The 27589-nt window shown below is 46.6% G+C and overlaps 1 protein-coding gene across 1 annotated transcript; it reads right to left on the bottom strand.

The window, feature by feature from the left end:
- Positions 1 to 996: 996 nt before the first annotated feature.
- Positions 997 to 25666, bottom strand: GPR173 (G protein-coupled receptor 173). Its single transcript, XM_030306188.1, has 2 exons — positions 25527 to 25666; positions 997 to 5032 (listed from the first exon to the last, which is right to left on the bottom strand). The coding sequence occupies exon 2, from the start codon at positions 4932 to 4934 to the stop codon at positions 3813 to 3815; it is 1122 nt and encodes a 373-aa protein (XP_030162048.1). The 5' UTR covers positions 4935 to 5032; positions 25527 to 25666; the 3' UTR covers positions 997 to 3812.
- Positions 25667 to 27589: the final 1923 nt, after the last annotated feature.

The following is a 27589-nucleotide window of genomic DNA, read 5'->3' as shown; positions in this document are numbered from 1 at the left end:
TGGCTGCAAGGGAAGCTAAGGGGGAAGAAACCCCTCTCCCTCACCCCTCCAGCATTTTATCCAATGGGAAAAGTACCAGTGGTTCTGAAGACCAAAAAACAAAACAAAAAACAAACGCAGGCACCGAGCAGGATGTGCTCAGATAAAATTGGAAGAGCCTCACTATCGTTTTCCCTCTTAGCGGCCCTCCCCTCAGCAACTACGCACTTCTTAAATCTGCTCCTTCCCCCGTGCCCAGCGTTTGCCCCCGTGGCGAACTCTGATGTGGCCCCTCCGGGGGGCTAGGGTTGCCCTAAAGGGGTCTGGAATTTCGAAACCTAGGACCTTTGGTTTCGAGCTAGATTTTGACGTGGCGTTTTCCATCTCTGCAAAATGACTCTAGAAATAATAATCACGCACAAGAAGTAACTTTCTCTGCGTCATTAACATGATTGTGATTCCGTTCATCTGCTAGATTTTTCTAGGATTTTCTATCTTTTCGTCTGCTCAATACTTGCCCTCCTCCCAATCCTTTCCTCTCCCTTTACCCAGTGTATGCTTTTTTAAAATTGTATTTTAGATCTTTGGGGATCAGATGGATGGTCTTTAGTGAGGTAGGGTGGTGGGTTCTGGCTTTGGTCTGGGATTGGCATCAGGGGCCTGCTCTTCATTTTGTAACACTAACCAAATCACTGCCTTTCTCTGAGCTTCAGTTTCCTCTCCTCTAAATTTGAGATCCTTAAGAATTGTAGGAAACTGCCCATTGCAGCCTTTCTGTGGTAGCGGAAAATTGGAGGCAACCTGGAGACCCATCACCAGGGGAATGGATAAGAAAAATGTGATACATGTAGAAGATGGACCACTAGAATGAATTAGATCTACATACAGCAACAAGGCTGGATCTTTATAAAACAGAATGCTGAGTGAAAAGAGAAACAGAACAAGATTTAAAGTACAATACTGTTTATGTAAATTAAAACACAACAATACCATATATTTTTCACAGATACACATATATGTAAACAAATACATGAACGGTGAATTGGAAGGACATACATTAAATACACAAGAGTGGGTGTCTATGTGGGAGGGGGGATTGGATCAGGGATGAGTGATGAAAGGGATGAAACAAAACAAAAAAATAAAAGGGACTCACATGGACCAACGATGATATAGTGTGCCAAGAACTGAGGAGTATGGTCAACTCAATTCTGTGCACCTGAGAGAATAAGTAAATAAAGTATTTGAGTGCCCAGGTAGCAGGCTAGCTGGGTAGACTCCCAGGCTTGGCTTTCTTTATTCACCCCTAACATCCCTCCTCTGAATTTAGTCAAAGGTTACCAAAGTCCCAGCTGTATACAGTGGACTCTTCAGAAGGGCTCCCATCCCAGACTGAGCAGTCCCTCCAGAAGCCATTACTTTGTAGGGAGCATTTTCTAACCCCATTAGTTCACCCTCAAGTTTAATCCCCAATTCCCAGTCCCTATTTTCCATTGCAGTCCACTTTCAGGAACACTTCATTTGTGTTTTTGAGAGGAGACTGACCATGGAGTTGGAATGGTACCTGGGGGTTCCAGGCTTTGGGAAGAGATGGAGTTCTCAAGTATCCTGCCCCTGCTCCATGTTCACAGCCTGGGCCAAAGGAGGAAGATTTATGAAATGGGAGTCTACCCTCTTGCTGCATACATATGTACAGTTTTAAAATTCTATTCTCTGACCACTCAACCTCCTGCTGCAGGGACATACTCTAGTTTGTCTCCTTTCAGTTAGGTGCATATGTGTACATGTGTGTGTTTGTGCTATATGTCTCCACATACAGGCATTTGCTCACATGTGTGCACCAGGCTGTGCTGCCTCCCCACACAGAGTCACACACAGTCTCACTTGACCATACCTCCCCACATGTGGTCATGCAGACAGGACACACACACACACACACACATACACACACACACACACACACACACACACACACACACGAGTCAGAAAGAGAAAACATCCAATATAGCATTGTTCTTTTCAGTTTCCCATTTACAAAATCCAATGGTGAATCCAGGCAGTTAGAAAAAAGAAATGGAGGAAAACCTTCCAGAATATACCCTATCTACTCCCACCCCTGTGGTCCCCCCCACCCCACTCCCTGGGAAAGGCACCCCCATCACTATCATTGAGAGAACAGGTACCCGCCCCCACACCCACTCAGCCACTCTGGCCTGCCTTTCCAGGGCTGCTCCACAGCCAGGCTCATTAATGTCTCTCCTGCCTAGAGTGCCCTCCCCATTCCTCTTGGATCAAGGCTTCCCCAGTGCTGGGACTGTCTTGGGGGTAGGGAGGGAGCTTAGGACAAGGGCTTCTATCAGAAAGGGAAAAGGGTGTGGATAAATACAGATCTCTCCCTCCCCCAGGAAATAAGAGGGGGACAAAGAATCTGGGCAAGACCAGGCAAAGGAATGCCAGCTTGGCTCACCAGTTCCATAAGAACTGGCCATGATGTGAGTCCAGGGTGGACTCTGCCCTGGGAGGGAGGCTTGGGCTCTCCCACCTGAAGAATCTGGCTGTAGTCTGCTCCACTTTGGGTGGAAGGAAAAAAGGGGAGAAGGGCTGTTCAGGGAAAGGAATCTGGGGGCTGAGGGCCCAGAAGGCCAAGGGCTACCAAGAGGGGCAAGGCCCCTGAGGCTTCAAGGGGACAAAAAGAGGTCAGATAGGAATGGACTCAGGTCCACAATGCCTTGGAGCTTATACCATCATGCATTATACCAAGGCCACCCCCAACTTTTCATCTTCAGGATAATAGTATGAACCCAGGAGACAATTCTGGGGTTGAGTTCGGCTCTGACCCCAGGTGCTCGTTTCCAGTTACTCTGGGGAGTTTGGCTTTCTCCCTACACTTCCCTGGGGGAATGCTCCTGCCCAGGGCACCCACATCAGCCCTAGTGGAGCTGGAGTGGATTTCCATCCTCAGGAAGAAGAGTTGGGGGCTGGGGATCCAGGAGGCAGCTCGAAAGAATGCAGCCAAGCTCAGGTCTCTTCAACTCGAGGCGTGCAGCTCACATCCTATTCTTCACCTAGCCTGAGCCCATTCCAAGGGTCCTTCTCCCTCCCCTCCTGGCTTCTTGAACAGATGCTCAAGAAACACTCAGGAGGTCTGGACATGGTGGGGAGGGAGAGGAAACCAGGCTTGGGACCAGGGTTAGCTTAAAACAACAATTGCACACAACGCAGCCATTAAACATCCCCGCTCCCTGGGGACCCAGAACCCCCTTTGATCCCTGTTGTCAGCAGATGAATTTCTCCCTAAAATCCAGGTCTTGCTAAAGGACTTGGAAGGAGAAGGTGCATGGGAGCAGAGGGGGCAATAAGAGCTCTGGAAGTCTATTTTACAGGACAAATTTCCCCCTTCTGGACAATGTCAGAAGAAGAGACATTAAAGCAAGAAAGCCTATCTCCTCAGCTGTTAGTAGAAAAACCTGCATTTTCAGTCTTACTTTCTTTTTCTGAATTGTCACTTCTGAGAGAGAGAGGAAAAGAGAGAGGAGAGAGAGAGAGAGAGAGGAAATGACAGAGATTGTAGAAGTGGAGAATGAGGCAGCAGAGACAGGCCCCACAGAATTAGAAACACCTCTTTCCCAGTCCCCCACCCCGGTCTCCAACCCTGGGGAGGTGTTGGCAAAGGTGCCTAGATTCCCGGTGGTTCCAGGGGCTGGGGCTGGAGCTCAGAAAGAAAGGCTCCTGTAGGAGGCCCACCCTTCCCTTATTGTTGGCCCCAGCAAGGTAGCCATGACTACCTTGGAAGGTAGCCATGACCTCCCTGCCTGTCTGCCTACCCGCCTGCTTCACATGACACAGTAGGGTTCTCTGGGAGCCGGGGCACCTCCTGTGCCCCAGCAGGGGGCGTGAGTCCTCAGGCACTTCTTGAGGTCCTTGTTGAGCAAGAAGCAGACTATCGGGTTGACGGCAGCCTGGGCGAAGCTCATCCAAACAGCGGTGGCCAGGTAACGGTGGGGCACGGCACAGGCTTTCACAAACACTCGCCAGTAGCAGGCCACAATGTAGGGTGACCAGAGGAGCAAGAAGAGCAGTGTGATCGCGTAGAACATACGGCCCAGCTGCTTTTCACCCTTGACCTCGTCCATGCCCAGCAGCCGCCGGCTGGCTGCGTGCCCATTCTGCCTGATACCCAGCAGGGTTGGTGGCATGGGCCCACGGCCAAACCCAGCGATCCAGTTGGCAGCAGCCTGGCCGGTGGCCCCAGGACCGTGGAATGTCCAGTTCTGGCTAATGGCTGGCACCATCTGCACTGGCTTCATCTTGCGGTGACGATACTCGAAGAGGAGCAGCTTGCCATAGACAGCATGTGTGGCTGCCATGAGCACAGCCAACATAAGCATGAAGCCCAGCGTGTCATTGGCCTTGAAGTAGCGATGCTCAAAGATGCACTGGTCCTCCTCACGGATAAACTTGTAGGTGCCCACATCAAAGACAGGTGGGAAGGCCATGGCCACAGACAGGGTCCAGGCCATGCAGATGACAGCTGCGCATGTCCAGAGTGTCATGCGCTTGGCGTAGAAGCGGTGGTGGGCGATGGCCATGTAGCGGGTGACGCTGATGCAGAACAGCATGAAGGCCGCATGGAAGCAAAAGAGCACAGCCATAAAGGCCACAATCTTGCAGCTGAGAGCACTGAAGGTCCATGAGGAGCCGTGGCGCACAGAAGCCAGCACAAAGGGGAAGCAGACGGCAGAGCGTATGCCGTCGGCCAGGCACAGGTCCAGCAGAAAGTAATAAGGAGCCTTGTGCAGGGCACGCTCCTTGAGCACCAGCAGGGACAAGATGGCATTGCCCGCCAGGCTTACGCACATGATCAGTCCCAACAGCACCAGCTTCACATAAGCTGATGCTGATGGTGGGGATAGTGCGCCGCTCACCTCTTGGGGCTCTCCAGTAGTGTTGGCCATACTGAGGGGGCAGGGGCTGCTCCCAGCCTTACAGGATCAGCCAGTCCGGTATTTGATGGGCCCTGGGGGACTCCATCAGTTGTCCTGCTGGGCTGCACCTGCAAATAGGGATAATGGGGAAGAGACAGACAGACAGAGATAGAGAGATGAGGGCAGGAGAGAGACAGAGAAAAACACAGAGGCACAGAGACAGAGCGAGAAAGGATAGAACAAAGAGAAAATGGTGACAAAGACAAAAATAGATGCAAATTGAGACAGCAATGGGAGGGTGAGAGTGAGAAGACATAAGAAGAAACAGAACCAGAGAGACAGGGAAAGAGGGAAAGGAGAGATAGAGATAGAAATGGAGAGAGAGAGAGAGAGAGGGAGGGAGAGAGAAACATAAGAAAAAGAGACAGTGAGAAACAGGTGGAAAGGAGAGGTGAGGAAGAAACAGAAAGGGCAGTGTTAGTGGGTCTACATGGCCTCCACACTTACTCCCTGGCTGGTGTCAGGTCCTGCCCCTGGCCCACTGCTGCTCCTACCCCCTCCTTGCTGGGCGGGGGGTGCTTCACCTCTCTGGCTTGTCCTGGGTTACCTGTTTCCTCCATTGGTGGTTCTGTGGGGCGGGGGTATTGGTGCAGCTCTCCTCCCCCTTTGCAAGGCCCTAAGGTTATGTTCCTCAAACTATTTTTGACCTCTACCCATAGTAAGACATACATTTTACATCACAACCCGGTACACACACATGTGTGCACACAGAGCTGAACCAAAAGTTTCAGAAAACGGTACTGATCCTATGTGTCACATACCCCATTAGTTCTACTTTATTTCATGACTTTTTGTGGATGTTGGTAGCCACTCATTAAATAGGCTTTTTTTTTATATATTCATGATCAGGAATGTGGTTAGCATGATTGAGGAAGAGTGGGAAGACCAGTGTGGTTGGAACAGGGCAGGCAAGGGAGACAGTGGTAGAAAGTGAGATCACAGAGGTGTCTGAGGTGTTTGGGGCCAGATTATATAGGGCTGTGGGCCATGACAAGGACTTAGGTTTTTATTTTAAGTCAGGTGGGGAGTATTGTGAATCTAAAGATGTGGGTATGCTTGTGTGCTTTCATTCATTGAAAAACGATTTATTGAGCATCTATTGTATGACAGGCACTGGGAGTACAGCTGTGAGTCAGATGGACAAGCGTCCCTGCCCTTATGAAGCTGACATTCTAGATAATAAAGAAGATACATAAGTGAAGTATAGTAGGTCAGATGATGGTAAGTTCCTTAAAAGAAAAGTAAAGGAGGGAAAGGGGATAGGAAGTGCTAGGGGTGGGGGAGGTATGCTTTTGGATGAAATGGAGAGCAAAGGCTTCATGGAGGTGTCATCTAAGCAAAGACTTAAAAGAGGCAAGAGAGTGAGCCATGTGGGTATTGGATGGAAGAGAAGTCCAGGCAGAGGGAACAGCCAGTGCAAAGGCCCTGAGGTGGGATTACATGTGGTATATTTGGGGAAGAGTAAGGAGGCCACTGTGCTTGGAACAGAGTGAGCGATCAGAAAGTAGTAGGAGGTGAAGTCAGAAAAGTGGTGAGGCCAGATCACATAGGCCATCGTGAGGACCTTGACTTTTACTCTGAGTGATATGGGAGCCATGGGAACAAAAGCAAGATGTGATGACTCAGGATTGCACAGCATCCCCCGTGCTGCTGGGAGGAGCACACACCATGTGGGGCAAAGGTGGAACTGGGGAGAGTACACAGGAGGCTCCTGCAGTAATTCAGGTGAGAAATGATAGCACTCCATGCCCCTTGCCCTGCTTTATTTTTCTTTCTAGAATTTATCTCTTCTAGAGCACTATATAACTTACTTTCAAAATTCAGTTTATTATCCACCTCTCCCTGTTAGAAGAAAAGCTCCACAAGGGCAGGGATTAGAGATTCACATGCTCTTCTCCAGAAGAGCAGTACATAGCACATGGTAGACCCTCAGTTAAAGGCTTTCAAATCAGTTAATTGGCTGAGGGACTAAATGGGCTGGTGGCTCAAGGACGGCTGCCTGAAGGCACCCAGGTAGGATAAGCTGAAAGAGCACTTTGGCCAATACAGGGGTGGGAGGGCACGGGCAAAGCTTGCGCGGGGGTGGGGGGCAGGGGGGAACAGGGGGACTCCTCGTGTGTGCGAGCTGGGGACAGGGGGAGAGGGAGTGTTATAAGGTAATATGGTAGGTGCCAGAGGGAAGGTAGCAAGGCAACCTGGGAAGAAGCTGAGGAAGCTCAGAACTACTGTTGGGGCTGGGATGGGCTGGAGGTTGGGGGCTACGGGGCTGAATGGAGCCTCTCTACCCTCCCCTCCCGGGAAAAAAGTCACCCCTCTGTACTGTTTCCCAGCTCGCTCCAACCTGGCCTGCCACAGCCACCTTGGACCAAGCTTTTTTGATGACACCCAAAGTCTCAGACATGGTGCCAATAGGCCATGAGAAGGTGCCAGGGCAGGGGCTTGGGAGAAATGGATTTGGTGGACCCCCTCTCAGCCCCTCAAGGCCTGATAGCTCCCACAGAACTGTGGACTAGCTGACAACTGAGTGTGTGTAAATGTGCACAAACATACACACACACACACACTCCTTAGCCTTGAGGGGAAGCAGGGGGAAAGCATTAAAGACAGAAAGAGATTGAATGTAGGAGAGAGACACACAGAAAGTGACAGAGGAGAGAGGTTTGTGTGTGTGAGAGAGGGACAGAGACATATGAGGGAGAAGGGGAGAAATAAACAGAGAAAGGGGAGCGAGCCTTACACACAAACAGGAAGAGATAGAAATAGAGACAGAAAGGGGAAGAAGAGTGAGAAAAAAGACACAAAGACACACACAGAAACAGAGACAGTACAAGAGACAGAAAAGGAAGAGAAAAAGAGGCAGGAAAATAGAGAATGAAAGAGAGAGTGAGAAGGAGGGAGAGAAAGAAAAATGAGAGAGACAAAAGGAGATAGGGAAGGAGGGAGGGAGAAAGAGAGAGAGAAAGAGAGAGAGATAAGAGAGAGATGCCAGGAAAGAGAGAGAACAATATAGAGACATAGAGACAGGGGTTGAGACAGAGGCAGAGATAGAGATAGAAGCAGAAACAAAGATGGAGATAGAGAGAGGGAGACATAGAGAAACACACTAAGATCGAGAAGGTGGATACTTTGTAGTCCAGAGTCTCAGTGAAAACAAAAACAAACGCTAAAATGAAACAACACAAAACAATAGCAGCAAACAAACAAAACCCTAGTGTTGCCTAGAAAGCTGGGGCGATTCTACAGGTGAGGAGAGGTTTCTTCTGAGCAGACTGGCAGCCACAGCCTGGACCCATCCTGGGCTAAAAACAGTGCATGCACACAAACACACTCGCACCTGCTCGTGCCCAGACACCCTCAGAAAGTTACGCAGACACCTACACACACGCTCACACGGACACATAGCCTACTGCTATGGAGACCTACAGACAGCAACCAGCTCACACATACGGACCTTGCCCCTCCCATACTCGCACACAGTACATCTGTATGCTGCCTCCTTCCCACAGGCACTGAATACCCCAGTCTAAACACCAGTGCTCCGTCTTCAACAAAGGCATTACTGCCCCCTAGGGGACATTTTGGAAATTTGTAAGAGCATTTTTGGTGGCCACAATGCTGACGTGTAGGATGTCCTTCCAACATTTAGGGGTCCAGACAAGGATGCTGGCCATCCAGTGATCTATGGGGCAGTCCCACACAGCCAGCATACATCCTGAATCCCCTAGACTTTATACTTGTAATGAGCTGAACCTTGAATCTAACTGTATTTCACATATAAATACAAAATACCCCTAATTTAATATACCCTAAATTCTCCAGGAATATAGCTGTCAAGTAAATCCAGAGGTGACTGCACTTTGTTTTGGGGAGCACTTTCTTTGAGTTGTTCACTATTTCAGAAAATCTCACCCCTAGGCCTTTGCCTGTCATTTTCCTGCACTTTGGGCATGGGGCAGCCTCTGAGTTTTCCCCTCCCAAACCCATGTTTACTCACAAGACGTTACAAGCCTCTAACTACCTTATTGAATTTCCTGGGGAGTGCCATGCCCAAACATTTACATATTGAAATACAAATTATTTTCTTGTAAATTACTTCCCTTTTACTTATTTGTATTAGTTAATACAATATGCATATTGCATAAAATACTATATGGATTTTCTTTTGAAATTATATGTGCAGAGACTATATTATCTAAGAACTTCATGTCCATATAGTAAAGGGGTGTTACAAAATACGTGTTACATACAAGAGAGTGTTAGGTATGAGAGGGCTAAGAATTGCTCATATACACAGATACACACACACCCACACACACACACACACACACATGTGCAATGGCCCATAAACCCACAATTATAACTCCCCTAACACACACACACACACACACACACACGTGCAATGGCCCATAAACCCACAATTATAACTCCCCTAACACACACACACACACACACACACACACACACACACGTGCAATGGCCCATAAACCCACAATTATAACTCCCCTAACACACACACACACACACACACACACACACACGTGCAATGGCCCATAAACCCACAATTATAACTCCCCTAACACACACACACACACACACACGTGCAATGGCCCATAAACCCACAATTATAACTCCCCTAACACACACACACACACACACACACACGTGCAATGGCCCATAAACCCACAATTATAACTCCCCTAACACACACACACACACACACGTGCAATGGCCCATAAACCCACAATTATAACTCCCCTAACACACACACACACACACACACACGTGCAATGGCCTATAAACCCACAATTATAACTCCCCTAACACACACACACACACACACACACACACACACATGAACATTCAAATCCCGATAGATAGATACACATATGCAAACCCATTCACACATTGTTCAAATCCTCTCACACACTCAAACTTTTGTGACACAGGCATGTATACAGTGGCATTCCTATATCATCACATACAAACACTGTTACACATGTTAATATTCAAAGTCATTTACATATGCCACCATACTCACATGCACTTGAACCCTCCCACATGCATACACACATATAAACACACACAGGCATGTACACACAGACAGAATCCCCCTTAAATATCCACAGAAATATTTGCATAGAGAAAAAAATAGACAAGCAAAAAACTGCTCATATATACACACATGTACATACTCTAACACACTCTAACACACAGAGGCCGATTGATCCAAACCCTTTCACACAGATTAGGCATACTCACCAAAACAGACATGTACATCTTGGCACATGTACACACAGCTACCCATTCATGTACACACTCACTAATGCAGAGAAGTATACCAGCTCCAACACACACACACACACACACACACACACACACACACCCCTCTTTGCAATATGCAACCACAACCAACCTCAAAGAGAAAAACCACCCGTGTATACAAACACACTCTTGCACACACAGGGATGTGTACACACACAAGCATGCTCACATTACTTGATATATATACCCTGGAACAGATGTACATCCAGAGGAAACCCACACATGTTTCCTTCAGACACAGGTGGAAACATTAGCAGAGCTACTTGGCTGGTGGGTACCTGCCACAGCAGGGAGCCAGAGCAAGAAGCCCTCTAGAGGTTCAAAGGGAAATTGTAAATGTTTGGATCGCTTCCTATTGAAACATCCCAGATAATCTGATTATTACTTTGATTGCCACCCTGGTTCACCGGTGAGGTTTTTTGGTTTGGCCTATACATGTACAGCGGTTTTTTTTTCTTTTTAATTTGGCCTCATTTATTTTTCCACAACTTTTTTTCTACAAAAATAGTTGTATGATTGTTGCTGTTATTATTATTATATAGTATAAGGTATTCCTAAGGGAATATAATTGTTTTTGTTAATTGCCTTGATTGCTGCTTCTTCATAAACTTTTTTTCCCTTCTAGAACATTTCAGATATAAAAACGTAGAAAGAATCCTGTAATGAACTTCAGTGCACCCATCACCCAGATTCACCAATGATCAACTCTCAGGGTCTTGTTTTGCCTATAAACTCATCCACTTCCAGAGTACTCTGAAGCATATCTATCATACCATTCATCCATAAGTATTTCTAAAAGGACTCTTTTAAAGACATTACAACAATATAATTTTTATTATCTCTTGGTTCATTTACTGACTTACTTGTGACTGGTTTTTAATATTAAAAGTTAGCCAAATCTGATTCTTGGTGGGATTTCATAATTAATTATTACCTTTTGCTTTTAGGTAAAAATATTTGTCAATAAATAAATAAAGACCAACTGTAGTTGAGTTGAATTGATTCATTAAAGGGAAAGCAAGGCCTTTATTCAAGGCTTTGTTTCCAGAGTGCTGCTCTTTTAACAGCGCAAAAGACTTCAAGTTTCTCTTTTAAAAAAATAGGTTTTCAGGGGCGCCTGAGTGGTTCAGGCTGAGCGTCTGACTTCGGCTGAGGTCATCATCTCATGGATTGTGGGTTTGAGCCCTGTGTTGGGCTCTGAGCTGTCTGCACAGAGCCCAGAACCTGCTTCAGATTTGTCTCCCTCTCTCTCTCTCTGCCCTTCCCCCGCTCATACTCTGCGTATGTCTCTCTCTCTCTCAAAAAATAAATAAACATTAAAAATTTTAAAAAGATTTAAAAAATAGGTTTTCAGAAGTCACAAAGATCTGATGGCCCCTTCAATACTTTATATTCAAGTAGATTTAATTTTTAAGATACTTCTTTTCCCATCAAAATGGACTTTTTGATTAAAGCTGGAAAATCAGGAGACTCACAAGACAAACACAGTCTTCCCTCAAAAAAATCTAGGCTGTCCCTAATTTGAGCAGTTTAATGAGGATTGTTTAAAATTTGGATTCAGCTGCCAAATAAGCCCTCTCTAGGGAGGCAAACCATAAGAGACTCTTAAAAAACTGAGAATAAACTGAGAGTTTATGGGGAGTGGGAGGGAGGGGAAAGTGGGTGATGGGCATTGAGAAGGGCACCTGTTGGGATGAGCACTGGGTGTTGTATGGAAACCAATTTGACAATAAATTTCATATTAAAAAACAAAACAAAACAAATAAGCCCTCTCTTCCTCAACCTAAATGTCCGATTTGTGTGGGAAAGTTATCAAAAGAAACTTCATTTCCCAGTAGGGTATGGCAGTCAACTGGCCACAAAACACTATCACACAGAGAAATATTTGGAGTTTTTAAAGCATCTCAAAGTGCAAATTAAGAAACCTGGCTCTTTTATGGGATGGGTTATAACATCCTTAGATAGAGCTCAACCAGCTAGTGACAGGGTTGCAGGATTAACAAGTAAAGCTAAGGTGCTCCTCTCAGTAGAATCTCACATGTTAGCAATCTGCCAGAAAATTGTCCACACCACATTTGGGACCAATGAGGTAAAAAGAATAAGAAAGGGTCATTTTCAATTATTACTATTAGGAGATATAGTGATGGTGGGTCAAAGGACATTGAAATGACACTAACCCAGAAGATTGTTGAATCAAAAGTGTTTTTCATTTTACATTGAGGAGTCTCTAGATGTTGATTAATTGTGCTCAGTTCATAGTACTAGTCAGAAAACCTGAAGAGAAATGCAAGAAGCACCAAAATAAACTAAGGTTGAAATATTCAAAGTGATACATGAGTATTTTGAAATACTGTGGAAACTCTACATTAGTCCATAAACTGATGCTGCTGAGATGGCATGAAATTTGCATTGGGAATTTGTTCTGAAAATGCCGAGATTCATGCACCAAGAAGCACCCCCCTATCAAAGTTTGCCTGTAGGTCTGATCTCCACAGTAAATGATGGTAGGTGGGTTTGATTAAATCCAAAGCACTACCCACCTGTGTGTTGGGTTTCTGTGAAGTTTTGATATCAATACATTTATCTCTATTGTTCTAAACCTAAGTGTATAAGGATTTTGTAAAAAATTTATGAGCTAAAAGAAAATTTTCAGCATTTTTTTGTGAATGATTCTCATTTGCCGATTTGATGCTTACTTGTTCCAAGACAGCATGGTATTGGCACAAAAACAGACACATAGACCAATGGAATAGAATAGGGACTCCATAATTGGACCCACAAAAGTATGGCCAACTAATCTTTGACAAAGCAGGAAAGAATATCCAATGGAAAAAAGACAGGCTCTTTAACAAATGGTGTGGGGAGAGCTGGAGAGCAACATGCAGAAGGTTGAAACTAGACCACTTTCTCACACCATTCACAAAAATAAACTGAAAATGGATAAGGGACCTGAATGTGAGACAGGAAACCATCAAAACCCTAGAGGAGAAAGCAGGAAAAAAAACCCTCCGACCTCAGCCGCAGCAATTTCTTACTTGACACATCCCCAAAGGCAAGGGAATTAAAAGCAAAAATGAACTATTGGGACCTCATCAAGATAAAAAGCTTCTGCAGTGCAAAGGAAACAATCAACAAAACTAAAAGGCAACCAACGGAATGGGCAAAGATATTTGCAAATTACATATCGGACAAAGGGCTAGTATCCAAAATCTATAAAGAGCTCACCAAACTCCACACCCATAAAACAAATAATCCAGTGAAGAAATGGGCAGAAAACATGAATAGACACTTCTCTGAAGGAGACATCCAGATGGCCAACAGGCACAAGAAAAGATGCTCAACGTTGCTCCTCATCACGGAAATACAAATCAAAACCACACTCAGATATCACCTCATGCCCGTCAGAGTGGCTAAAATGAACAAATCAGGAGACTATAGATGCTGGCGAGGATGTGGAGAAATGGGAACCCTCTTGCACTGTTTGTGGGAATGCAAACTGGTACAGCCGCTCTGGAAAACAGTGTGGAGGTTCCTCAAAAAATTAAAAAGAGACCTACCCTATGACCCAGCAATAGCACTGCTAGGAATTTACCCAAGGGCTACAGGAGTGCTGATGCATAGGGGCACTTGTACCCCAATGTTTATAGCAACACTTTCAACAATAGCCAAATTATGGAAAGAGCCTAAATGTCCATCAATTGATAAATGGATAAAGAAATTGTGGTTTATATACACAATGGAATACTATGTGGCAATGAGAAAGAATGAAATCTGGCCTTTTGTAGCAATGTGGATGGAACTGGAGAGTGTTATGCTAAGTGAAATAAGTCATACAGAGAAAGACAGATACCATATGTTTTCACTCCTATGTGGATCCTGAGAAAGTTAACAGAAGACCATGGGGGAGGGGAAGGAAAAAAGAGTTAGGGAGAGAGCCAAACCATAAGAGACTTAAAAACAGAATAAACTGAGGGTTGATGGGGAGTGGTAGGGAGGGGAGGGTGGGTGATGGGCACTGAGGAGGGCACCTGTTGGGAGGAACACTGGGAAACCAATTTGAAACCAATTTGAAAATAAATTTCATATTAAATATATATGAAAGTATACTGTTAAGGTTTATGGATTCAAAGCCCAACTTCAACTTAGAAGAAGTGGGGTCATGTGTGGTTCCCTGGGTGATATTTAGTTGGTGTTATTAAGTTGAATATTAAAGACTTATTAAGATGAGTAGAGCAATGTCTGTGTCTCCTTAGGGTAAAAGCTTCTTCAATTATTTTGAAATACTCAAAATGAAAATTTTTTGTTGGATTCAAAATCCATGTGCATTTTTTTTATTTTAGAGAGAGAGCGCACACAAGTAGGGGAGAGGGGCAGAGGGAGAGAGATAGAATCTTAAGCAGGCTCCATGCTCAACATGGAGCCCCATACAGGGCTGCATCCCACGACCCTGGGATCATGACCTAAGCTGAAATCAAGAATTGGATGCTCAGGGGCCCCTGGGTAGCTCAGTCGGTTGAGCGACCCACTCTTGATTTCGGCTCAGGTGGTGATTTCACGGTTCCTGGGATTGAGCCCCACATCAGGGCAGAGCCTGCTTGGGATTCTCTCTCTCCCTCTCTCTCTGCCCCTCCCCCACAATGCACATTTGCACTTGTGCGTGCTCTCTCTCAAAATAAATAAACTTAAAAAAAAGAGTCAGACGCTCAACCAACTGAGCCACTCAGGCGCCCCTAATGTGCATTCATTACAAGAGTTTCAACATCACATTTGATTGAAAGAAAAGAAAGAGGTGTTAGATTTAAAGAAGGTTCCTACCTTTGAAGTACAAAATTCAAAGACTATAATTATCCAAGTTCTGATTATTGAGGAGAAAGAGGCTTTAACCAGTAAAAAACAAAAAACAATGATCATTTGCTGCCACCTACACATGCAAGCAATTTCCTGTTGATGGTGACTACCAAGAGACAGAAGAGATTATTAGCTATTTCAGCAGAGAACCTGGGTAACCTGGGTCTCTCTGCCTGGCCATGGCAAAAACAAGTGAGTTAGAAAGGGAGGTGAGGGGCGCCTGGGTGGCGCAGTCGGTTAAGCATCCGACTTCAGCCAGGTCACGATCTCGCGGTCCGGGAGTTCGAGCCCCGCGTCGGGCTCTGGGCTGATGGCTCAGAGCCTGGAGCCTGTTTCCGATTCTGTGTCTCCCTCTCTCTCTGCCCCTCCCCCGTTCATGCTCTGTCTCTCTCTGTCCTAAAAATAAATAAACGTTGAAAAAAAAATTAAAAAAAAAAAAAAGAAAGGGAGGTGAAACAGGCACAAAAAAGCAGTTAGTTGTTGCATTTCTTAAGAAAGGTTGGTAAGGTGTGAAAGCTTCAGAGAAACCAAAATGGTACCTGATGACCCCAAAGCTGATGCTTTTAAGGTGAGCTTTGATGACCCACAGAATCATGCAGCTATGTTTCACACATTCAAGCTAATTACTGAAAACATCAGGGCAAACTGTGCCTGCACAACCTCCATGGAATAGATCTTACCTTCAACAATAGGCTTTCCAAGACCACGAAGTGGCAGGTCATGATATAAGTTTATATCCATGTCAGAACTACTAATGGTTACTTGTTTCGTTTGTTTTGTTTGCGTTTTTATCAAGAAACATGATTACTTGATGTAGAAGATCTATGCTCAGCACAAACTGATTTACCAAATCATGATGAAAATGTCCATAAATGAGTCAGATTACCATAAAATAAATAAAAGCAGTCATGATCAAAGGCTCAGAGGTGGGCATGAATGTTGACCACCGCAAATATGCATGAGTGAATAAAAGTTATATTTCTAGAAGTGAGCTCGTGTGCTGTGAAAAATTCCTGAAAAGATGTCATTTGAATTCAATATTTAATAACTCCCTCAAAACTTTGCATTTTTGTTATCCTTATCACAATTTGTATAACATAAATAAAATCTATGGAATTTCTTTTCACCAAACCCCAGTACCCCTAAATCCTCTTCAGTTTACTCCAATGTGTCATATGGATAGTCCCCTTCTCCACGTGCCAGGTTGGGCATGCCCTAAGACATTCACATCTAGTCACAATGCATAGACCCACTAGCACACATGGACAGATATGTGCACACAGGCACATGTGTACATGGAGATTCAAATTTGCACTCACATCCAGACTTACATCAGCTGATAAGCACAGTCAGGTGCATTTGTATATGTACACACACACACACACACACACACACACATACACACACACACCTCCTCTTCTACACAGAAAGTTAGGCATGTGTGTAGGTACCCATCTAACAGCAAATCATGCAAAGATATAAAAAAACACACAAACATACACGTACACACATACACACAGATAACTACCCTTCAACAGAAATGGAGGCCTAGGCAGAGAAAAATTCACCATACACATGGGCACATGCAGACACATACACATACAAACCAAATCATACGGGCCTACATGCTTTCAGATACAATCATGCATATGCATAGACATAAGAACTGGCATTCAGACACAGGTTAAGTCCTATTCACATCCTATAGATCCAGGCCCTCCCCTACCCCCAGGATCTTACATTAAGAGATTAAAATCCACTGTTTTATACAAACCTTGTCCTGGGACACATACATTATACACACAGTACCGACACTCTCACACATACAGGCACATTGCTCAGATTCACTGCTACACACACAGAGGCAGGCATATACAGAGCAATGCAGACTCACACACACACACAGCCATGTAGCCACCGATGCTTATAAACACAGCCAGACACAAACCCTCAGATGCACACACCCATTCACACCTATGCATTCACTTATACAACACAAATACATACATCCTATTACATGGCCATATGGACACAAATCCTTTATACACACATATCATCATATATAAACCTGGATACTAACCTTCCTACATGTATAGGCACAACAGAGATTCACACACACACATTTACATCCTGACTAGTACAAACCTGTTTACATATTCAGATAAAAACACACACAGGGCACCTGGGTGGTTCAGTCAGTTAAGCATCCCACTTCGGCTCAGCTCATGATCTCACAGTTTGTGAGTTCAAGCCCCACATCAGGCTCTGCACTGACAGTGTGGAGACTACTTGGAATTCTCTCTCTCTCCCTCTCTCTCTCTGCCCCTCCTCCACTTGTGCTCTCTCTCTCTCTCTCTCTCTCTTAAAATAAATAAACTTTAAAATACACATACACATGCTCATATATGCAGCATACCAGCATTGCAGGTAACACCTGAACTCACATGGACACACATCATCACAGATACAGATATATGCATTCATTCACCCAGATGTACACTGGGAAATACACATGCATGGCCAAACCCCTTCCATTGACCTCCTAGACACACACTTCCTTTCTCATATGCTTATGGTTTTATATACACGATGGGACACATATAAATATAAAGCCAGTTTTATGTACAAACACATTCTCACATACACACAGGATCCACTCACTCTCTTACACATACACATGAACACAAATAATGTAGGAAATATGCACATAGAAACTACTCCATTGCACTTGCTGATGGGCACATACTGTTACTTACACACCAGGCACATACAATAATTATAGTACTATGTAACACCTGATACAGCACAGAGGACTCATTATGTGCCAGGCACTGTCCTAAGCACTTTTCAAATATTAACTCATCTGATCCTCACCCTATGAGATAGATACTATTATTACCCCTACTTTACAAATACGAAACTGGGGCTTAGTTGAGATTAGGTGACTTGCCCAAAGCCCCACAGCTAACAAATGACAGAACCAGGATGCAAATCTAGAGCCTACCTCCAGAGACCTTGCGGATCTAACTTACTCACAGGGAGAAACACACTCACCTCACACACACATACAGATACACACCACTCTAGCACAAACACATGGACACACAAGCCACGTACCAACATACGTGGGTACCAATAGCCACACACATGTAAGCACATACATACTCACATTTACACTCTACCAGAGGCATATATGCCCTAGGAAATATATACACATTCCCACACATACCCACAATCACACACCCCACCCAGACACACCCACACTATCAAACACACAAAACACCCTGTTATACCACCTACACACCATCTAGACAAATCCACACTCACATGCAGATATACCAACATTCTCAGATATGTTCCCCGCGCAAATACACACAAACACTCTCACACACACTATCCAGATATACCCACATGCCCACACCCCCACCCAGATACACTCACACACCCCACCCAGATTCACCTATATCCTCTCGTTCACATACCACCCAGATATACCCTATCCATCTCTCATATACCAGCCAGAGAGAAGCCCACACTCCTTTACTTAGATACACACACAACCACACCCCAACACAGATACGTGCACACTCTCTTTCTTATACACACCATTCAGACACACCCACTTTCACACACATACCCAATACTGATACAGCCACATTCTCTCACACACATCCCATCTAAACACACCCATCCTCATACACACCCACCTCAAACACACCTACATTCCACAGGCACTCCACCCAACAACAGCCACACTTCTGCAAACTCCCAACTCAGTACACCCACACTCTCATGTGCAACATTCAAATATACTCAAATCCATAGACACTCCCAACCTAGAGCCCTCATATTTGACCCAGGCACACCTACTATCTTCTTCACACATGGTATCAAGGCACACACCCACAATGACACACACACCATTCACAGACACTACACTTACACACAGCCAACCCAGATACTCACACTCACAAATTCCCAGCCTAAGTACGTTCACACACACAGCACCTACACATTATCCAGAGACACCTGCTCACACACAAATCTTATACGTATACACCCATTATTTTCTCATGTTCTCTCCCTCTTTCTCTCTCTCTCACACACACCAAATAGATCCACTCACAAAGCCCCACCCAGATACATCCACCCCCTGATACATATGTATACACCATCCAGATTCATCACAAGTGGACCATCGAGATTGTCTCTCTCTCTCTCTCTCTCTCTCTCACACACACACACACACACACACACAACTAGATACATTCCACTACAATCTAGACACGTCTGCATTCACACATGCACACACACACACACACACACACACACACACACATCCCACCCAGATATATTCAACTCTTACACATGCCATCCAGGTATACCATCTCAGACACTCCACTACCCAGATACATCCATACTTTCATCCCCTCCACACCAGTCAGATGCACTAACACTCCAAATGCACTTTCCACCCAGATATGCCCCCCCAAACTCTCTTACACACCCCATCCAGTTATACCCACACTCACACACGTCCAAGTACATCCATACCCAGATACACAACCAAAGCTCTTACAACACACCACCTAGAGATACTATGCACTCCACCACCCAAACACACCTGTGCTTTCACCCACCCACCATTTAGGTACATTCATATTCAAACACACTCCACCCAAACTATACCCACACACTATCTAACACAGAGCCCAAATGTACCACTATGCTCTCTCTCACACACCATCCAGATATACCCACATCTCACACACACAACATCCAGACACACCCACTCACAGTCCCCAACCCAGGTAAACCCAAACACTTACAACCCATCCAGATACACCTACACATTTCTCCCACCAGATACTTGCATACTGTCATATCCCTACCATACTCAGAAACACCTGCATACTCTTTTACACATACACACAATCCAGATTCCGCTCTATTCATCACCATCATCCAGAATACCCACACTCCACACATACAATGCAGATATACCCATACTCTCTCTCACACACTATACACACATCTCATCCACATACACTCCCACACACCAACCATAGACACTTCCCAATTATATGTATACTCACATACACCCCCATCATCACCCAGATGTGCCCAAATTCTCCCCCCACACACATACACATCATCTAGATATATTCCATCGCACACTTCCATTGCCTAATAGACTTGTATGCTCACCCACCTACACACTATCCAGATATACCCATATTTAAATGCTCCTACCCCAATACACCCATACTCCTTCATGCACAGTCTACCCAGAAACACCCACACTTTCACAGATACATCTACACTATAAAACACATACATCATCCAAACACTCCCTCACTCTCTTGCACCAGCCAGATACACCCGTACACACATACTCCTCAAAAACACACATCCTCACACATATTCCCACTCCCACTCATACCATACCCAATACATATCATACCACCCCCATACCCAAACTCTCACCCATACCATCCTCCACCCAAACAGGCTGATGTTCTCATAACACCTCACAAACACACCATCTACATAAACCCACACTCACACTCACCCCTCCCAAATACAGCCAAATTTCTCACATACGTATTTTTCCCAGAAACACCCAGAATCTCTTACATACACAGAACCCAGATCCCTTCTCTCTCTCTCTTTCTTTTTCATTCTCTTACCAAATATACTACCTTCTACACACACACACACACACACACACACACACACCACTCTACCTAGATATACCTTTACTTATACATACACATTGACATCTAGATTTCTGCCTTGACGGCATAATTTGGGTGCTCTCTGTGAAAACCATTTACCAACCTTAGACACTACACAATGCCATTTTGTTCTGGGCCTTCAATGGTGGGGGGATGGGAAGGGAGGTCTTTGTGTTTCAAGAAATCCTTTTCTAAAAGGTCACAAGGTCCCCTTTCCTAAGAGGACTTCAGTCCTTAGGAGGACATCAGCCATGATTGGTTCCCACATCTTGAGTGTGAATGATGACAGGAATTATCCTGAGACACCTCCCCCCAACAAAAACCCAGCATATGGTCAAGGCCAAAGAGGCCCCAGAAGAGGGTCATGGATTGCTTAGGTGTTATAGCTTGCCATCCTGTAGGATGTCTACACAGAGCCAGCTATGGTCTAGCAGGGTGCCACTGACTCTTAGACATGCGCATAAACACATGCTGGGGTGTACACACAGCATCACACAGACTCTTAAGTACCCTCCTTTATCACTCTTTCAGTGATTAGGCCTATCTGGGTAAGCCCAAGGCCAAATCTCTCTCACACACACATACCATCAGACAGGCACATGCACAAATACCTACACTTATCCCTACACATAGGCACACTCGCATTGCTCTTGGTCCCACATGTGCATTTCCATTTACTCTCAAACACAGGCATACATGCATGGCATATATTTCCATGACATAACACCCATGAAGGACATACATTCACTCACAAACACAGATATACACACAGGCATACTTTCACATGTCCACAGATGGACACACTCTACATCATACCCAGCGAGACAATGAAGAAACATGACACACAGAAGTGAGCTCCCAAATATATATACACACACACACCCAGACATGACCACATAAGCATTTTCACACGCATTCACATGAGGGTGTACTCACACATAAACACCCAGATGTGCACATGCTTGTCAGTGAGATGATGTATTCACATACAGACATTCTAACACACAGACATATACACACAACAGGGCATGTATGCCTGTGAGCATATTCACATATACATAGACATGTACATCATTCATTCCTATATGCACACAACCAGACACAGAGACACAAATGTACTTACAAAATACACTCACACAATCACAATAAGATATGCACACCATGTACATTCCCACATGTTTATACACCCATATGAGAAGCTATGCAAACAAAAGAAGATCCATTTATACTTATATTCTTAGACAGACTTGGACACAAAGGTCTGTTCACACACATGTGCACATGGAAGAACAGTCAGATATTCTTACATGCTTGTATATCTGCACAAGAAGAACTGATAACACTTTTCACACACAAGCTCAAACATATTTATAGACCAAGAGGGCGTGTACATACATTCACTTACACTGTTCTAGAACATATGTTCCAGAATAAACACAAATACACATAAATAATTAGAACTACACAAAGTGGTACATCCATATACCTGTACAGACTGGCACACACAGGCATATTCACACAAACACACTTAGAGGTGGCAAATATACAGACATGTTCACTCAAATGCACACACAGCCATATGTTCACAGGTAGTAGCATATACTCACACATATACACTCCCAGTCACTCACAGGCACATCCATACTCACGCATTCACACTTGCACTCAGAAATTCAAACAAAACACATATTGAGATATGTGCACCAAGTATTATGAAATGTAGTTACTCATGCATACCACAATCAGATTCGCATTCACACATAACAGTGTACCCACAAACACACATAGACATGTACACAAATACATTCATTCCCTTATGCACATAGCCTTTTGTGCATATACACACAGGCACAGACCTCCCCCCACCACAGCCATACCCATATACATGATCAAATGTGTACACATGGGGATACCCACAAAATATATTTTCATGCACAAAACATGTATTCACACACTCCCCTCTACCCGCACAATTAGTTCTTTTACTCATGTGATCATCTACACTAACATTCCCCTAATCAGATGTGGACCCACAGGCCTGTCTACAGACAATATGTACTCAAAACACACACACAGACATACACATAATCCAAAATGCTGGAGAATCCACATAGGCATTAACACACAGACCAACTCATATATATACATGACAGATACACCCACACAGAGGCATGTTCACACATAAATACTCTCCCATACATGCATGGACACACACACACACATGCCCGTATACTCATAAACACACCGTTTAGATATACCTACACCCATGCACACATAGGCACACACACCAATATACACAGATACAGCTAGACATTCACCTAATTCGGTATGCATACCCAGGCATTCTGAAACCCTCATACTCATATGCATGTAATTAGACATGTACATTCAAAGACAAATTGATACCACAAACATACACAACTAGACATTCAACAGGCCTATTGGCTCACAGAAACATTCTCACTCAGCCTCATAATCAAACATGCTCACCCAGACCTGCAAAGTCATACCCACTCCCCTGTACACACACAAGCCTACCCAGACATTCACACACTTGCACATACCATCATGTGGCCTGCTCACATACAGGCTCACATATATCCACAATGCCCATGAACAGATACACAGACACACAGACTGCACACAGTTACACATATATACCCACTCTCAGATCCAGATGCCTCTAAACCACAGTCTGGGTACTCTCTCTTCCAAATTCTTCTTCAGAAAAGTCTACTCCATACCCCAAAGCCCCACCCCTCCCTACCCTCACCATGGGGTCTTCTGGGTCTCAGACTTTCCCCCCCTCCTACTCCTCCCCTGGCCTTAAAGACCTTCCTCCAGCCACCCACCCCTCATGCAATGTCCCACCACATCTCTATGCCCAGAAACCAGCCAGGAGACCCCACTGTCCTCCTCCAACCCAGTCTAGCCTTTAGACTAGGGTCCCTGGGACCCGTCCCCCACAGGTCTAGCTGCTGCATGGGCCACACCCCAGTTCTACCTGAAGCCCTGCCATCTCAGAAGCTTCAGCCTCATCTCCAGGCCCTGCCAACCACTGACCACAGGCCAAACTCTTGCCAAGTCTCCCCTCAACAGGGAGATGCCTACATCACCAGGGCCAGGAATGCTGCAGGCTGCAAGCCAGGCCTCTGCTAGCTCATGGGGGCTCAAGCCTGTGTGTGTGTGTGTGTGTGTGTGTGTGTGTGTGTGTGTGTGTGTCTGTGTATGCGCACACACGCACGCGCGTGCAAGGGGGCAAGTGCAGGGAAAGGAGACTGGAGTGGAGTAGGGGTGGAAGGCTCTGCCCATAGCCACCACTCATCACTCCCTAGAAAGAAAGAGTGACAACAACTGAGCTGCTCCTGCCTCCCCTCCACTTCCCAACCCCCATTTGCCTACCTGCTGTCCTCCCTAGATCTCTGTCAAGACCCTGGAGAAGAGGGGCCAGTCCCTCCTCCAAATAATCATTAACAATATTAATCATGAATAATCAGTGATATTGACCATGAGCTTTGCTGATACTGCTTCAGGGCCACTTCTATGCACATCCTTTATTTGCATGCACCAACTCATCTAGTCACTACACACACCCATGATGGGAGGGTCACCAGTCTCTTTGGCGGATGAGAAAACTGAGGTTCAATAAGTGGCACACTTTCACTACAGTTGCAGAGCTAGTAGTTGGGGGAAGTGTCCCTGGAGAATCCATGTTCTTCATGCACTAGGCTTCCCTGCCCCTTCAGACATAGGGACCACCAGCCACACTGTGCACAAGACCGTAAGATCTGGGGGTCCCAGATACAACACAGGCATCTGAAGCAGAGATAACCTTGGGTGAAGGCTGGGGCCCACACTGTGGCCCCTGCAGGTTGTGTGGCATGGTCCTTGCCCCCACAGAGCCACCAGGCAGCCTAGGGCCTGGACGTGCTTCCCACCCCCACCTCACTTTCCCTACCAGCTAGGAATCACAGCAATATCTTCAGTGGTGAGTGAGCAAAAGTCTATGCTACCTGTGGGGAGAGACTGGGGAAAGTAGAAAGGAAGGAAAGCCGGGAGAGAGGAAAGAAGGAAAGGAGGAGTGGGGGGGGGTGGTCTGGGCTGGGATCAGCTTCTCTGTCATGTCTACCCACCTGCCTGTTCACACACACAGACAGAAATGCACACACCCTGCATGCAGGCTAAGGAAACTGGAGGAGAGTGGAGGAGGAGGGAGAGGGAGATGGAGAGGGAGAGGAGACAGCCGCAGGAGGCTGAGCCTGCCCAGGGTGCAGGCATTGAGGAGAGCACTGCCAGGCTCCCAGGCATGCCTTCCACAGCTAGCACACAAGGGGACATTAACACAGCCTCATGCCCCAAAGCGACCATCATGATAAAAACAGACCCCATGTGGGGAGTGGGGAAACAGGTGGTAGTTCCCTTTCTCATGGGACATTTGGGATTGGGGAAGATGGAGATGGCTAGAGGACTCTCCAGGCTTGGGTGTCCAAGTAGTCCTTGTGATGGAACGGGGATGGGGGCGGGGGAGACACACTAACAGAGTCAGAGAGAGAGACAGAGAGCATGGCAGTGATGGAGACTCTGAAATATGTGTGGGGAGACAGAAGAGAAGTCTCAGCCCCTCATCCTTGCTGGAGGGATGCTGACTACTTACCTGGGCTTTCTCAGCAGGGCTGTCTTGGAATCCAGGGAGGGGGCTCAAGCTGTCTCACCCAGGATAAATCACAGCCCAGGCCACATTGTGGGACCCTCAGTGATGTGTCCTCAGTGATGTGGCAGCCAGTGACACTCCTGCTTCTGTTGCCGTGGATACAGAGGCCGGGCTGGTCTAAAACGCAGACATCAGGGGAAGCAGGCACCGAAGGGGTGCACTGGGCAGGGCTGGGGGCATTAGGGAACACCAAGTGGGCAGCACACAGCCTTGGGGTGCCCAGCCAGCTGGCAGGTGAAGGTCCAGGCAGGTGCTTCCCCCACTACATATTCCCACCCCCATCTTCATGCCACCTCCAAGCTGGGAGGGGGACCAGCGCTGGCCCCTGCTACCCGTCTGCCCGCCTGGCTGCCGGTCCCCCCCTCCCCCCACCCCGTCTGCCTGCTGGCCGCCGCCTTTTGTCCTCAGAAGACACGGTCCCCGCGGGGCCTCTGCCAAGCTTCTAGCAGATGCTCAGGGGCCGGGGCTCCTCTCTGGGAGTACTCTGGCCATGGCCTGGGAGAGCCCCAGGTTGGGGGGCTCTCGTCCAGGCTCACCCCGCTCCACAGGCCTGGCGGGGATGGGGAAGAGGTGCAGGTCCACAGCCAGAGGCAGCAGCAGAGGTGGTGTTGGGGAGGGGATGGACGCCAGAAAGAGGGGGTGGGGTGGAGAGAGAGGCTGGCCAGATAGCTGTGTCCCGGGTTTTAGATCCGGGTTGAGGAGGGTGGCTCAGAGCATCCAAGGGGGGGGGGGGGTCCTGATGCAAAACGTGGGCACCACGGGCCTGCCGGAGGGATGCTCCTGACCTGGCAACCACCCCAGCTCACACAGATCCGGGTCCCAAGATGTTGGGGACACCCGGCCTGGATGGGACATCAGTGGGGAGCCCAGGGCTTTAAGCTGGACCCCATCCGGCCTGTCTGTCCCCCCTCTCCTCGATTTGCACGGTCCCTGCCTCAGGGGCGGGCGGGGGAGGCAGGCAGGCAGGGAGGGAGCGGGAGGGAAGGAGGGAGGCTGAGCAGGCAGGGAGACTCCCAGCCGCCAGCCTGGTCCTCCCTGGGGCGGGGCGGGGCGCGGTGGGGGCTGGAGAGGCTGGGGAGCTGCAGGCTGCTGGCTGGCGGACTAGGTGGGGACGCTGGCATGGCAGCTGTGCTGCCCGGACAATAGCTGGCTGGGGAAGTCAGACTCCGGCTTTTCTGAGATGCTTGAGGGAGGCAGGCGTGGACGTGGGGAGAGGCGGCCAAGGGGCTGCTGAGAGAGCAGCTCACCTGGGCTACAAGTGCAGAGGAGGCAAGGGTAGGGGTCTGGGGTCGGATCTGGGCTAAGAGGTCATATGGAAGTTTCTCAAAAGCTTTCCGATGGAGGGGAGGAGGCGGGGAATGCTTAGAGCTCTGCGAGGTAGAGCTCATAACCTCATTCGGAATGGGTTGTGTGAGGATTTTCCCAGCAAGGCCTGTGGGCTGGTGGTGGGAGAGGGGCAGGGAGCCCTGCTCAGCTCTGAACAGCCCCTCTCAGGACACCTCCCTTGTCACTCCTACTTTCTCTGTGCCAGTAGACAGGCACACACTCATAATTAAGGCCGTGTTCCAGGACAGCAGAAGGGGACAGGTGAGGAACCCTAGTAGGCAGAGATATTAAGACAAGGAAAAAATATTTCTGTCCTGAATGGATTCAATTGGGGCCAAATGATGCCATAGTGGTTCGCTAATTCATAGCATTCCAAAACTCCGACTCTCTTGATATAAGCAATTTTCTTTTATTTGTTTCCTTCTCTCATCCATTGGCTCACTCATTCCTTAAACATGGCTTTGTGCTAAGCCCCTGGTGGGCACTGGAGATACAGGTGGATCAGACTTGCTCCCTGTCCTTAGGAAACCCTTGCTGTGCTACCAGACTGTGGTCCTGCAACCCACTTGCATCTGAATCCCCAGGAAACCTTGTGAAATGTGGATCTCCAGATTTACTTCCCAGAAATACTAATCCAGGAGGTTTGAGATGAGGCTCCAAAATCTGTATTTTATCAAAGT

Source organism: Lynx canadensis, chromosome X (assembly GCF_007474595.2).
Source record: "Lynx canadensis isolate LIC74 chromosome X, mLynCan4.pri.v2, whole genome shotgun sequence".
Lineage (NCBI taxonomy): Eukaryota > Metazoa > Chordata > Mammalia > Carnivora > Felidae > Lynx > Lynx canadensis.
This window is presented reverse-complemented; position numbering and strand designations above follow the sequence as displayed.

Bases quoted from the DNA above. Each gene is read 5' to 3' on its own strand.
- GPR173 (XM_030306188.1), bottom strand. From the start codon at position 4,934: ATGGCCAACACTACTGGAGAGCCCCAAGAGGTGAGCGGCGCACTATCC.